The sequence below is a fragment of the Heteronotia binoei genome, chromosome 1, assembly GCF_032191835.1.
Source record: "Heteronotia binoei isolate CCM8104 ecotype False Entrance Well chromosome 1, APGP_CSIRO_Hbin_v1, whole genome shotgun sequence".
Classification (NCBI taxonomy): domain Eukaryota; kingdom Metazoa; phylum Chordata; class Lepidosauria; order Squamata; family Gekkonidae; genus Heteronotia; species Heteronotia binoei.
In genome coordinates this window covers 190,538,221-190,553,808 of record NC_083223.1, presented here as the reverse complement: position 1 = coordinate 190,553,808, position 15,588 = coordinate 190,538,221, and the positions used below count along the sequence as shown (strand labels likewise).

General features: G+C 40.0%; 1 protein-coding gene across 4 annotated transcripts in view; it reads right to left on the bottom strand.

Annotated features, from left to right (window-relative positions):
• The window catches only part of LCLAT1 (lysocardiolipin acyltransferase 1), a 196,827-nt gene that overhangs the window by 85,771 nt on the left and 95,468 nt on the right, over positions 1-15,588 (bottom strand). For all 4 annotated transcript variants that reach the window (XM_060245445.1, XM_060245454.1, XM_060245436.1 and 1 more), the window contains one exon: positions 13,190-13,306. In XM_060245445.1, coding sequence (XP_060101428.1) covers positions 13,190-13,306 — 117 coding nt within the window. The remainder of the gene's footprint in view (positions 1-13,189; positions 13,307-15,588) is intronic.

Genomic DNA, 15,588 nt, shown 5'->3' with positions numbered 1-15,588 from the left:
GCCTTGTAGTGCTGCCAATGACATAAGAGAAGAGTTCTTGCTCTGAATCACTGCTGAAGCCGCTTCCCATATCTTTTGTGCCTTCTGCAGTAGTAGGCAATTCTGTAACGTGTCTATCAAAACACCCAGATGTTCTAGTTGATGCATTGGCTCCAGTGAACTCTTGTGACTGTTTATTTTGAACCCATGGCTCTGCAGAATCTGGATGGTCTTGTTGGGGTCCAACTGTGCTCTTTCCAGTGTGGGAGCTCTTATTAGGTTGTCGTCTAAGTAAGGGTGAATGTGAATCCCCTGTTCCCTTAATAGGACGACTAAGTTGACCAACACTTTGGTGAACAACCTTGGGGCCGATGAAAGGCCGAACAGTAATGCTCTGAATTGCAGATGATGGTTGAGATAGCAGAATCGAATGAACCTTCTGTGGCCCACAAAGATTGGTATATGTAGGTATGCCTCCGTGAGGTCTATTGAAGTTAATAGTTCTTGTGGTTGTAGGGCTTCCATCACTGAGCGAAGTGTTTCCATCTGAAACGTCTTTGAAAGGATGAATGTATTTAAATATTTTAGATCTAATACTGCTCTCCAGTTGCCTGATCTCTTTGGCACTGTGAAAAATATAGAATAAACTTTCTTCTGTTCTTCCAGGGGAACGGGTTCTAGTGCTCTTATCTCTAAAAGGTGTTGAATTGCTTGTATTGTGCGATCTCTTTTTACCAGATTTGTATGAGCAAACAAAATGGTTGCATGGAAGTTGACTGAATCCTATTTTGTAATCATCGGTGACTATCTCTTTGCACCAAGCGTCCATTGTTGAATTTTGTCACTGTTGATAAAAATGAAGACGACGAGCACCGACTGGAAACGTGTCATAGTCACACTTTGTTTGGTTTGTTGTCTCTGTCCGATTTGTCTGACTGTTTGCCTCCAAACTTATTGAACCTGTTGGTGATGTTGCGACGAAATGGCTGTTTATTTGAGTTCCAGGATCCTCTTCTATTGTCTTGCCTAAACCGGGGTAATGTGTGCCATATCTCTGAAGAGTTGCAATTGGAGCATCAACTAAAGGAATCTGTAAAAAGTTGTTAGTAAATGAATACAACTGGTAGAGCTTTTTTATAAATCCCGGATACTGTTTGTTAGCGAATGGTATCCTCCATTCTGCCCTTCTGCCTTTCAAAATACTTTGGAAAAGGAAACGCCTTCGCATAAGATGCCTTTTGTGGAAAAAATTCCACATCCTCCTCTTTGTGTTTTACTTTAGATTTCTCCTCCTCCTCAACATCAGGATCATCATGAAGATCTAGGGCTGTGAGGGTTCTGATGAGTAGATATTGGTAGTCCTCAGTTTTAAAGAATCGTTGGGCAGACTCTGGAAACTCAATATTTAAGACTTCCTCATCTGAGAGGAATTCCCCTTCTTCTTTGTCACTGGTCCTATCAGATTGGTCACCGCCTCTAGAGGGAGAATAGCCTCTTCCTCTGTGTGGAGAGGGAATCTGTTTCTGCACTGCCTTGGTAGGCCACTTACTTTTCCCTTTTGGTCTTCTAGGAGGAGAAGGTGAGGAAGATGAATGAGATTGCGACCTGCGCTTCTTTGCATTGCGCTTCTTACAAAGGACCTGCATTTCCTCTCTCATTTGATCTCTGAGTACAGAGAAAAAATTGCTAGGCAGCAAGTGGGACCAAAACCTCTTGTGCAGTACCCTGAGCAGCTACTAGTTGGTCTACTCATGAGCATTGTGTAAATGTTACACTAGATTCAGCCGCGAATTGGAACCCTGAAATTAGCACTCTACTGCCCATTAAGACGCCTAATTCCTGTGTCTCACCATCTCTGCTGGACTGGGAAGGGTCTGAACGTTCCGAAGCCTGCATTCTGCCGTTCGTTGGGGCGTCTTTTTTCTTGCAGCCTGTTTTGGCGCGTTATTCTGAGATGCCACATAAGGGTGGCAATGACGGGGTGATCCACACAAGCTTCTCTTGGGTCTTGCTGGCTCCACTAGCCCGCTGGTCACTCAAGGGCTCGCACTCCCCGAAGGAGAGGAATCCATCGTCCTTGGAGTGCCTCATTCGAAGGAGTCTGCAATGATCTCAAGCCCCAGTGTGGTTAGGTATGGGGCAGTAAAATGGCAGCTGGGACGCCCGAAGGCGAGGGAAAGGAGATATTAGAAATTTACCAGTGAGAAAAAGATAAGGCAATAGCAAGAATTAGGTAGTAAAACAAGAAATTGAGTAAGCAGGCAGACAAGGATAGAATATCAAGGAGATGAGTAGAAGTATCTAGCTGAGGAGAATAATACTAATAGACCAGGGGTGGTCAACGGTAGCTCTCCAGATGTTTTTTGCCTACAACTCCCATCAGTACTTTCCCCCCTTTCTCACAATACAAGAAAAGGTGGGCACTTGATGAAAGTAATGAGCAGTAGACTTAGAACAGATAAAAGGAAGTACTTCTTCACCCAAAGAGTAATTATTACTGCCATAGGAAGTGGTGCTGGCTACAAACATAGATAACTTCAAGAATTGATTGGATGAAAATAACGAGCACAGGTCCACTAGTGGCTATTAGCTGCAAGGTACAGATGCAATAAATATAATGCAGTGACCACAAACTTTGGTGAGGAGGCACAGATTTAATGGTTGTCATAATACAACTTGAAGAACTGAGTGACTTAATTTTAAGTTATATTAGAAAATTTATTCCATCTGCACTGTGTTTTAGGTCTCAATAGAGAAAACTTTAAGTCACTGTGTGTATGTAGCACTGGGATCTAGATCCAGTGGATTAAATGCTATGCATTTTGCTGAACTAGATGCAGAGCCCTTCTCCAGCACAAAGCCTTTCATGCTAGAGGAAGAGTCTGTGGGAGTGGTAGGAGCCAACCTACTGTTTAAAACTGCAACAGGATGTGTACTTGGAAGTAAACCTCACTGGAATATGCTTTTGAATCAACACAATTTGGATTAGGTCCTACACAGCTGCTATCCTACATAATAGTAAGACTCGCTGAAACCACTCTTAAGTAGAAGAAGAGGATATTGGATTTATATCCCGCCCTCCACTCTGAAGAGTCTCAGAGCAGCTCACAATCTCCTTTACCTTCCTCCCCCACAACAGACACCCTGTGAGGTGGGTGGGGCTGGAGAGGACTCTCACAGCAGCTGCCCTTTCAAGGACAACCTCTGCCAGAGCTATGGCTCACCCAAGCCCATGCTAGCAGGTGCAAATGGAGGAGTGGGGAATCAAACCCGGTTCTCCCAAATAAGAGTCCGCACACAACCACTACACTAAACTGGCTCTCCAGTAGGTGGGCACAAGATTGTATCTAAATCTATTGATTATTAAGGACAAGCGATTTTGGGTCTAACTAAGACTTAAAACAGAATGCTTATTTTTAGTATACAACTGCCAAATCAAATTTTCGAAAAATATCAAGTAGCTCCTCTTTATATTTGAAACTTCTGCTTCCACATTTATGGGCAGAGAATATATGAAGTCATATGTTGCTGGAGCAGCAAAAGTGCAGCTGGTAGAATACAACATCTAGTTGCATCCTTTCCCAATAGGTTTTACGGTGTCTTCAGAAAAGAAAAGCAGCAGGACAAATGAAAGACTTCTTTCTTGCCATGCACAAGGTCTGCAAGAAATTACATTTTTTGTGCTATTACCTTCCACTTTTTGCTATTACCAACAGCAGATAAAAATGCACTACTATGTAGAATTAGCACAGAGGGACAGACTGGGCATAATCCTCATCACGACATTACTGAAGGCTTTCTGCACTGGAGGGCCTCATGGCAGACATCTACAAAGAAACAGGGTGCAAGAAGAGAAAATCAGGCTAGCAAAGGGGATGGGCTAGCAAAGGTGGCCCTGAACTGAAGAAGAAGGGTTGACCAGGACCCCATTCCATTTTAGATTATTCCACGGTTCAAAGTGATCCCAAAATTGCTACTTCTCTTGTGAGTATGCTGTGATTAGGATTGCAACTAGCACCTGATAACATATTTACTTGGAAATAATTTCCATGGAAGAGCACATAAATAATCAGAACTGCCTCCAATGGGGACAGAGGAGTGTTTATTCCTGGGACTGGGGCTGAATTAAAAAGTGATACTATCCTTCTTCCCCCTTTTCTAACAATTCAAGACCCATTTTTAAGAAACTTTAATAGAGTGTTCTCAGCATGCCATATCATACCATAATTCATTACTTTTAAAAGACTTCTTAGTTTTGCCTTACATTACTGGCCTTTTATTTTTACCACAGAACGAGAGATGCCTGAACCTCTGGCCTCTGTCGTATTGTTACATGTGAACCGTTCAGGTCTCTAACACAGAAAATCATGCCTGATTTACAATGTCAGGTCCCTCTTAGCTTAGTCCCTGCCTCCACTTCTGTAAGTTTCTCTGCATAAAAAGGAGGAAAACTTTTCTTCTTTTCATTGCACCTGAGGATTTGAGTTCTGACTCATGAAAGATCATGCTGGAATAAATACTATTTGTTTTTAAGGGACCAATGGATTTCCACAGTGTAGGAAAGTGTCTAAACAGCATAAATTGAGGAGCTGAATGCCTCTGCCTTCTACTTCTACAAAATTCAATTTCTCAGCAGCCCCAGCTACAGACCTGGAGCTGGCTTTCTCAAATTCCAAGTGAATGGTTTCAAATCTGGCAGGAACTTAAATAGTGAAGGGATAGTATGTCTTGTATTGGATAAATTGCCTGAGCCTGCTGAAGGTTCCATCTTGTCCCCCACACTTTTCAACATCTATGTAAAACTGCCAGGAAAAGTCATCCAGGTTTTGGGGCTGCACTGCTGCCAGAATGAACATAACAGCGCTATCTCACGCTTCCAGCAATACCCAGGGGGGGGGGGGCATGGAAATGTTCATCTATTGGCCAAAGCCCATCCCAGCACCTTGTCACTTTTTTTTAACTGGTATGTTAATATGAAATTCCTTTGTCAGTCATGCAGCTGAAGCCCTGGATTCTTTCTTAAGTGTGGCATCTGAGCTGTAAAATATTTCAGAGGCCCGGCTTCTTTCCTGCCCATAAAGTAGTCTCCACAGATGAACCAGTCCTTGTTTTTATTTGGGGTGTCAATGTGGCCTGAGGAATGGATCAAGCCCTCAGAGGGCTCCTATCAGGCCCGTGAGCAACTTACTGTCATCTGCTTGCTTCCTTATGCATCACAACTTGCTTTTTTAGGCTTGCTCAATCGCATGAGCTACAGAGCAAAGGCTCTATTTTCTCCATTAGCTGACCAGCACATGAAGCAATTTATGCACAAAAGCTCACAATGCTCAGCTATTTCATGTTTTCCTCTCAGTCTTAGGCTCAAAGCATTGTCTATGAGATTTCTGTAATGAATGTCAATAAATCTAAAGTAGGTTTGCAAGTTACAGATACACACCTGAACAGCATATTTAAGATAGCTACAGCACAAACATTGCCTCCAGATTTTGATGCAATAATTGATAGCAAGAGGAGTCAATTATCAGAAACTGTTAAATAAACAAAATATTGCAAGAGTGCTAACCTTTTAACCATCTTTTAAGTTGGTTTTTTTAAAAAAATCTTTAATTGTGTTTGTCTGTGTCTTTAATAAAGTTTATATCTCCACTACCTGGTATTACATTTTATGACATATGGCCCAGCCCAACAAGATCTCATTGATGTCAGATCCAGCCCCCATAACAAATGAGTTCAACACCCCTGATTTACATCATTTCAATACCTTCCTGCCCATAAAGTGGCCTCCTCAGATGAACTAGTCCTTGCTTCCATTTACACTTTTTAAACCTCATGTTTATTGAGGTTAGCAGTATTTAACCCGCTCTCTCTTATTAGGAAACAAGATAGTATTGTAAAAATCCCAAGCACAGAATGTAAAAAGTTTAAAATGATTTATTGTAAATAAAAATCTGACAGAATTTTATAAAATAGTAAAATATAGATTTCTTGCAATGACTGGTATCTGATTTTAAAGCCAGACTAGACACAAAGCTTACTTAAGTTTTATCTAAGCTCTTTTGGTAAAGCCATTTTTTAAAAAAAGTTTGCCATTTTTTCCTTGAGAAAAAAGTCTGGCAAGAAGCAGAAAGTCAAGACTTTCCTAAACTATCCCAAGCATACAACTTCTAAGGCTACAAAGGTAGTTCTTTTTTAAAACCTTCCATGAGGAGCAAAGTCAGGATTAGCTGGAAAGTCTTGTTTCCTAATATGAGAGAGCGGGTTAAATACTGCTAACCTCAATAAACATTCCTTCCCATTGCACTAGTTGGAGCTGATGAGAGCAACGGGAAGGTGCTGCCTACCCAGCTGCTTTCAATCTGAAAGCATCAGGCAGCAGTAAAACTGGGCACTCTTTGGAGGCTTCCTTTGAAGGCTCCGACAAGCACAGACACTGTTTGCCCTGTGAAGAAATGTGGCATTGCGGCAGCACTTGTGTGCACCACCTGGGGCTCTGGGCTTGCCTTGCTGGCTGGTGTGATGACATCATCACCGGCATGCGAAGAATATCCCCCCCTTAGGAGCAAATGGGGTGTGTGTGCATGGGGTTCTGCCTAGGGCAGTAGAACCCCTAGAGCCGGTTCTGGTCTTCTGTTCCTCTTCTTGAATTTTGATATTTTACTAATCCACTTATATCCCTGGCTGGCTGTCAAAGTGCTCATTGGTACAAAACAACCAATTTAGCTGGGCCCATCTAGATCTTCTGTCAAATACCTGTCAAACTAGATGGCTTCCTGTCCCTGTCAGTTGGATATGAAATTTCAAAAATTCTCTGTGAATGTGAATGTTACCATAGTTGATTTTATAAAATAATTTTAGAATTTCACACTTCAGAGTGTCTTCTTTACAACATCTTTGTTTTCTCTGTGTGCAAATATCTCACTGCATCTTTTAGTCCACTTCTTGAAGGTAGATTTCCAAGGGGGCGCTGATTAATTTTTTTTCTGAAAAGGGGGCGTTAGGCCAAATAAGTTTGGGAACCTCTGCTCTATACTAAAAAGTTTTAACACCAGGATGCTTCCTTTGACACACAGCAAGTGTGCCAGCTGCAATTTGCACATTGAAACAGATACTTGAATCACAAAGACTACGCTTTTTTCACTTTTGAAAAACTTTATTGAAAATATGTATAGTACAGCATTGTTTGTTGATACAGTTAAAAGACTACACTTCTAATAGAATAATTGTAAACGTCTATTATAGTAACATAACCTAACGTTAAAAAAAACTGTAGATAAATATTGCTCACATCAGCAATTGTACACTGCATATATCAACACCCTTCAAAGTGATCAAGCATTAGATTCCTCTGTTCATGCCACTGTGACATAAGTCCTTGAACTGTATCTTTATTGAAATGGCTCAGGCAGAGTCGACTGAAATTGAATCCAGCACAGACAGAGGTCTTGTGCCTTAGTCGTGGCGGCCTGGGTAGAAAGATCCCTTTGCCAGCCTTTGATGGGATGCCACTGGTGCCAGTGAGGGTTAAGAGCTTAGGGGTGCTCCTGGAGCCTTCATTAACAATGGAGGCCCAGGTAGCAGCCACTGCCAAATCTGCATTTTTTCATCTTAGGCGGATAAGGCAGTTGGTTCCGTACTTGGAGTGTAATGACTTGGCTACAGTGGTCCATGCGACGGTCACCTCGAGAATAGACTACTGTAATACCCTCTACATGGGGCTGCCCTTGACTCAACTCTGGAGGCTGCAACTGGTGCAAAACGCAATAGCCAAATTGTTGTTGGAGCTACCTGTACGGGAGCACATCCAGCCTGCTCTGGAAACGTTACACTGGTTGTCTGTGGCGTTCCGGATTCGTTTCAAGGTGCTGGTTATAACCTTTAAAGCCCTATATGGCCTGGAACCTGTCTACCTTTGGGACTGTCTTTCCCCATACGTGCCCCAGAGAGCACTACGCTCAGAGTCCCAAAATCTCCTTCAGATTCCCAGACTGAAAGTAGTTTGATTGTCCACCATTAGAGCCAGAGCATTCTTGACAATTGCCTCTGCTCTGTGGAATGCCCTCCTCAAAAACATCAGGGCCCTGCAGGACCTGCCACAGTTCCACCGGGCCTGTAAGATCAAACTATTTAAGTTTGCCTTCAATAGTTAAGGGAAGGTAGCAAATGTCCCACAGCACTGACAGTCCCAATGGACAAATATAGATATTGAGAAACACCAACGTGCATCTTAGATTTTATGGTTAAAATGTGTAGAACTGATTTTATTGTATATTGTTTTTAGTATCCTATGTGGTTTTTAACTGTTGTTAGCCGCCCTGAGTCCATTAGGGGAGGGCGGGATATGAATTTGATAAAATAAATAAAATAAATACATTCTATGGTAAAGTGGAGTTTCTATGATATTTCTTATATTTATTATGATATAACTTCCCAGAGAACTGTTGGGCTGAAAGGTGAAAAGTTTCTCAACAAACATAGCATTTTTGATACAGGGTCTGATAATTAGATTTGAGTCCAGATTTGAGTCCAGCAGCACCTTAAGAGTCCAATAAGATTTTCAGGGTAGAAGGTCTCATGAGTCAAAGCTCCCTTCGTCAGACAGGATTTCTTCCTTTGCCTCCTTATGCTATTTAATAATTACAGGAAACTGATGAGAGGGGCTATCTGAATATTCAGAACAAACTGTCATTATGAGAATGACATACAACTCTATTTCCTTTTTCATCTGTTTCAGTAGAGGCAGGTAAAAGAGTGGAAGTTGTGAACAGATTCCAGAAGTGGCAATGAACCAAGAAACTGAAGGTCAGTTCAGACAAGGCAGAAGTACTGCTGTTTGATATTATGGGGAGTCAAGGAAAGAGGTTTCAGTCTGTTTTAGGTAGACTACCTTCCTCCATATCTTGGAGTGCTATCAAGCCTGTTGCTGTATATGAGTATACAGGATTTATTGATAAGATGCAGCATCTTTAATCAACTTTAGTTGGTGAATCAACAGGTGAATCTCTGATTCCTAGAGAATCAAAGTCTAGCCATTATTTTCCATGTTTTGATTACATCCAGGTTAAAAATACTACAATATACCTTATATGAGCTGCCTTTGAAGAATGTTCTGAGATTCCAGTTTGTTCAACTAGCAAGCCAGACTGCTAGTTGGTACAGATTACAAGGAATACATCTCATCAATGTTGAAAGAATGTCCCTATTTGTTTCCAGGCACAAAGTTTTTAACCTTAAAGCCATAAACAATCTAGAAACAGCTTCTCTAATACAGAGCTGCCCAACCATTAAAAGAGATTGCAGAGGTGCTTCAGGAATGAGATGGGTTGGTCTCAGTGATAAAGCTCTATTTTTTTGTGGTGCCTTAAAACTGTTTGCAAAGACATTGGTAGTTTGATAGAGAGTGACTTGCCTTTTTAATCAGTTTCATTTTAATTTGCTTTTCATTACTGTTCTGATATTTATCCTATGCTATGTTTTGATATTACTGCTCAAACCTTTGGAAATAGCAAATTTTATACTGCTTTTATGGCTATAAACTGTTTGCATCTGTGGTAGGTTAGGTAATGTCTTTTCCTCCTTTGCCTGCCTTGAAACCAGAGGAGCTTTCAAAAACACAGCTTTAATCTTTTGGAGCTAAAACTAGGCACTTTAAAAAAAAATAAAATTGCTATTTCTACCATTTAATTTGTGACCCAATTTATTTGACTGAAAAGCACAGTAACAATAAATAATTAAGATGCATTTTAAATATCTGCATTGCTTTAAACTATTAATAACAAGATGCATTATCTATGTCATTTAAAAGGGAAAAAAAATAAGTTGATCTATCAATACAAATTGTTTTTGACTGGACACAATCGTCTCCGCATTACAGCAACCACCCCAGAAGTCCTCTCTCAAAGATGAGCCTAGCATATGCTTCTCATTTTCTGTAATGGCATCTCCAGTTACCGCTCCAGTGCCATCCTCCCCACCATGTGTGCCATGTGGCTTCCATGAGAGATACGATGTGTGGGAAGTTTAGTGCACTGCATAACTGTGGCACAAATGGTCCACATAAGACTTCACAGAGCATTTATTGAGCTAATGTATTCTAATTAACAATTTATATGAGCCTAGTGAGAATCCACAAGTATTAACTAGACACAGACATAGATAGCAACTACATCAGACTGAAACTAACTTATCCCATGGCAAAATGTAAAGGGTCTGCAAGCTCTGCTGGTTAAAGTAAGAACTGGAACCCACACACAGGTTATGTTTGGAAGCAGGCAGAAGAAGCCTCTGTGGTTTCACACAACAGATTTTTCCAGCAGCCGTTTGTGAATTCCACTAATACCTGTAAGAAATCACGCTTCAGCAGCAGTGGTTTAAACCTGAGAGATTAAAGGTCAAGCAGCTATAAATAAAGGCAAAATACCTATTAATTAGATTGAAGTTGAAGTAAATAAACCACTAGTAAGGCTCAATATTTCACCTCATTAGATGAACATTAGATTTTTGCAAATGCTCAAAACAAAAAGAGGTGAGTATAAGTTTCTTCTGAAGGTTATTACTTCAGATTCTCCCTTAGTATTTTTATGGTTCATATAACAGTGGTATTTATAATATAACAGGTAATTCATTCATATCACAGATTGCAATACAGATTAATCAGGGTTCTTGACAAATGAAATTAATTTTTGCAAAGTTAAAAAAGCAATTAAGCTTCTCATGACATTTCCCCCCCTCGACACTGACCTATTTTTGGAGCTATATAATGTACTTATGCCTGAAGGGAATGCATTTCAGCCTGAGGAATGGAAAACTGCCACAAGTCAAAATTTATTCACAGAAAAGCATGAGGCATTTAAAGTTGTCATCTGGGCACAAGGGGAAAAAACTCTGCAAAGATATAGGCATGGTAATGAAAGCTACATGGTTCTACATGGAAACCTGGATGTAACTTTCCCACATGTTTAATTCTGATATCTTTCCAAATAGCCTGAGCTATAGTCAGTATAACAAGCATAGCAAAAATAATTTTGTAATCATTTTCAACTATAGAAAGAACGAGAAAAAAAAATCAGTCTAGGCTACCTCACAGCATTGTTGTGATGATAAAATGGAGGAGAGGGGAATGATGGAAACTGTTTCGGATCCCCATTGGGGAGAAAGGCCAGGCACAAATGAAGTAGATAAACAAACAAATCTACTCTAGCAGTAAGAACTTTTGCACATGTCTTGTAGCCACCAATTTACATAAGTATGTGGGGGAGGGTTTTTTTTTCCTGTCAATAAGAACTGGCTGTGCATGTCAAATTTCAATATGAAAGGTCCACAGTAATACCAGATCTTTGAAATACTCCAGAAAGCTGTGGCATTGTAGAGGGATATGGGTTCACAGTGCAATACTCAGAAGACCCCTGTAACATATGCATACAAAACCTCTCCTAACAAAAAAGCCAGCGCAGATAAAGGGGAGGGGGAGAATGGCTGACCAAACAGATCTGAATACTCTGCTATGAAGTACCCAAACTGGGCCATATTCTTATGCCATGTCTACATTTTACTTACTTTATTATTTAAAATGTTTTCTCTAATTTTTCCCATTAATAATATTCAAAATACAGCTAGAGTGGATTTCTCAATGCACTTTGCCCCAGAAAAGATAGTTGATATTTTTCACATCCAATACTAGCTCCAAAACCTAAACACAGATTACCAGACTCTGAAAGTAGCACAGGTTGAAGAGATGTCAGGAAGGTTGGGGCTTCTTGCCCTCACAGAATGAGGCAAAGTTTATGCCTGTATGATAGTGGTTGGGTTTTGTCAAATATATCTGATGCTCATCACAGACCTGACTGACAGTTACATTCGCTCCTATGGATGGAAAAAGGTACTTAGTGTGATTTTATTCTAGTTCCTTGTTGTCCTGAGCAAACACCCACCTTATGAGTGTTGGCAGAGCAATCAGGATGTATCTAATTACAGTGCACTTTAATTGAGTATTTGCTTAATGTGATTAATTCTGTATGCTGCATACTACAATGTTATATGATTAAAAGTTTCTGCAATATGGTTTTAATTTTAATAAATGGTATTAACTTTGGAACAGATATTTTCTCTCTGAAATTATGGGGCTCTTGCCAGTCATTCTGCCCCTCCCCCTTACTAAACCTGGTGGGTATGGGAGTCCTAGGAACATAAGAACATAAGAGAAGCCATGTTGGATCAGGCCAATGGCCCATCCAGTCCAACGCTCTGTGTCACACAGTGGCCCCCCAAAAATTATATATATATATACACACACACACACACACACACACACACACACACACACACTGCTCCATATTTTTATCTAAACCCCTCTTGAAGGTGGCTATGCTTGTGGCCGCCACCACCTCCTGTGGCAGTGAATTCCACATGTTAATCACCCTTTGGGTGAAGAAGTACTTCCTTTTATCCATATTAACCTGTCTGCTCAGCAATTTCATCGAATGCCCACGAGTTCTTGTATTGTGAGAAAGGGAGAAAAGTACTTCTTTCTCTAGGCTTCTATACTCCAAAAAAAAACTTTCCAAAAAAAGGAAAGGTTTCTATACTCCAAAATTCCCTAAGTCTACCAACAAATATCCAAACAGATGGACAGTTTCATATACAAGGTGGCAGATACCATTGGCACAGGCCTTAAAAAGCTTTCAGCACTTTAAAATGAGTCCTGAGGGCCAAACTAGACATGACAGGATCCAGAAGTCAGACCCCGTGGATGCTACTGCCATTATAAAATGATTTTAAAATGCCTTGATGACCCTTCCCTGTGCTTTTTCACTTGGAAAGGAAGGGCTGGGGATAGGATGAAGTGTGCCTCAGCCTACTGTGGGCCCAATCAGAATTAGGCCTTTGTGTCATTTTTAAATTGTTTTAAAATGGTGGTAGCATCGACAGCATCATCTGATACATGGATGCCATCATGTAGAGATGAGTGACCTTGAAACAAACCACAATGCAGGCAACTTTGGCCATCAAGTTTTTAACCTGCTAAAGTTAACAACATTTTTTCAAAGACATCATAGTAATCCATCTAGATAAGACCAGAGCATGGATAATTGTGGTGTGGACACACTTTTCCAATAAGCTGCACAAAGTAATTAGTAGTCAACCTCATTCCTCATCTAAGATTAGTTGTTCAGAAATGAGAGCAGTGAAAGAAAAAAAAACCAGAAATCATTACCATCTCTTAAGCGTTCCACTATAAATGTGAAGCCTGTAGTCCTTGGGTGCAAGACATATTCATATTTCTGAAGTCCATTCTTTTCAGCAAATTCATTACTGCGGGCTTTGGTGTTTTCTAAAGGGCACAAACGTTGATTAAAATCAGTGCAGTGACTAAGCTTTATAATATGTAGTATCAGAAAACACATCAGTGGAGGAAAGGATCAAGGAGATTATAAAAGTACTTTGTGTTACATTAACAATACTACAAAGTACTTGCTTTACTTTCTTACATAAACATAAAAGTCTCCAGACACTGTGTTTGGTTCTTATTATGCCTTTATCAGGAATATACTGGCAGAATTAAGACCCAGAGCCTCAGGCCAGGAACAGAGCTATGGGATTCAAATCTGGAGCTACTGACAGTCCCTGAGTTTAAGACAAAGTTAGAATTACCTAAATTTAACAGCCTTTGCAGAATAATGCCCCACAACTTTCAGACAGTGATTCTCTTGGGCTACCATCCCAGCCCTCCATAGAAGGAAAATAGGTAGTAGACAGGCAGGCAGGATTCTGGGAAGAATGCACGAGTGGAAAGTTGGACAATACAAGGAGACCCAAGAGACCTTAACTAGAATCATGCACATCTTGATGGAAAGTCTGCATGATCTTCACAGAAGGCTTCCCAAATAGTTCCAATTATGTTGCCAATGATCAATAAAGAGGCATTGGATGTGTTAGCAGAATACACAGGACAAGAAAACCTGGCTAGGGACCATATTTCTGACATTATGCCAGTTTATGTTCCTTCCCAACAGGCAGTGATGTGAAATTCCAGGGAATATTTTCCCCCAATGTAAACCACCTTGGATCTGATTTGACATGTTTATTTGATTAAAATTTAATCAACAAAGCTTCAAAGTAAACTAACTATTTTATATGGTGGTTATAGTTAACCACCATATAAAATAATTAGTTTACTTTTGAAGCTTTGTTTTGAGATAGTTCTCAAAAGAGCCCAAAATTGCTGGAATTAGATATCTGATTAAGAAGAAAATTACACTGAGTATAAGCTAATTTGATTTACAATGCATAAGTATGAAAGAGAGTAAAGTATACATATGTTGGTCTTCCACATTTAGTGAGAGAGGTTTCTGAAGACGCAAAGGAATCAAGTCTTGTACACAGCTGCGATTAGACTAGCTATATACATTTATTTACAACTATAATACAGACTAGCAAAATGCTCCGCACACAATTCGTCATCCAACCTCCAACAAGTAGCAGAGTACTACTGTACATTTATACATGTCCTCTAGGTAAGTGACCAATCAGGTTTAGTGCTGAGTCATGGTCACATCACTCTGGCTGATGCAATCTGGCCGTGTTCCAGATGCCCCTGTCAGCCAGATCATCTAATGTCAATTAGATCCTTTGCTGTCAGCAGTGGTCTGTTGCCTGCACATACACTGACAACATGGGCATACATGTATTCTCAATATGTGCGATGCTTAAAAAGAGCCAACTACAAAAAAAGAAGCCTACAGTTTCACAGCTGCTCATTTTTACTGGTGCTGCATCCACTTGTAATGCTACTACTTGTTGTAATGCCTTGATGTTTGCTACCTTGGAGACCCTATTTGGGTGAAAAAGCAACATATAAATGTTTTAAATAAATAAATATTTTAATGAAACAATGCAATTTTAGAAATTAATATTTTTCCATGTTAAAGATAGTTGGCCAAAATCTGCCCAACCTCACTAGATGGGAAACATTTTGGGGATCAATAGCACCAATTTATCACATCTCACATTTATAAGGTGTCTACCTTATAAATGCCTTTTCAAATGATGCATAAGAGCATAAAGCAGAAGTTAAAAAAGGCATCTCTAACAACAGATCTTCATCAGGGATGATCAGATTCACCAGTCTCTGAAGTGGAGATTGCAGCAATTATTTAATGGTTAAAATGCCAGAACATTCCAAACCTATTCCTGGTGAGGAACAGAAATCTTCTGGTATTGCACAGAGGCCCATAGAAGAGAAATGTGACTACAATTCAGAATGATTTTTATATTGTGTCTAAAAATGTGGAGATAAGCATGACAGTGTGAAATGGAATTATGATATCTCTAAAATGACAATGCCATTTCATAGTCAAAATAACCTTAACAGAATAAAATACTCCCTGTCATCAATATTTGTACGGTCTTTACTGTCAATCTTATGAAAGCAAATTTCAGCATTTCAATTTACTTCCTAGCATAATTCTAGCTGCTATATGCAAGAAAAAACATTTGAATCTGGTTCATTATTATTCTATTCATGATTCAGCATGTAGAAGGAAAAGATCAACCAGTTACCTTGCCATCTCACAGCATTACTTTGCCTGGCAACCTGCTCTAAGAATAACTGCA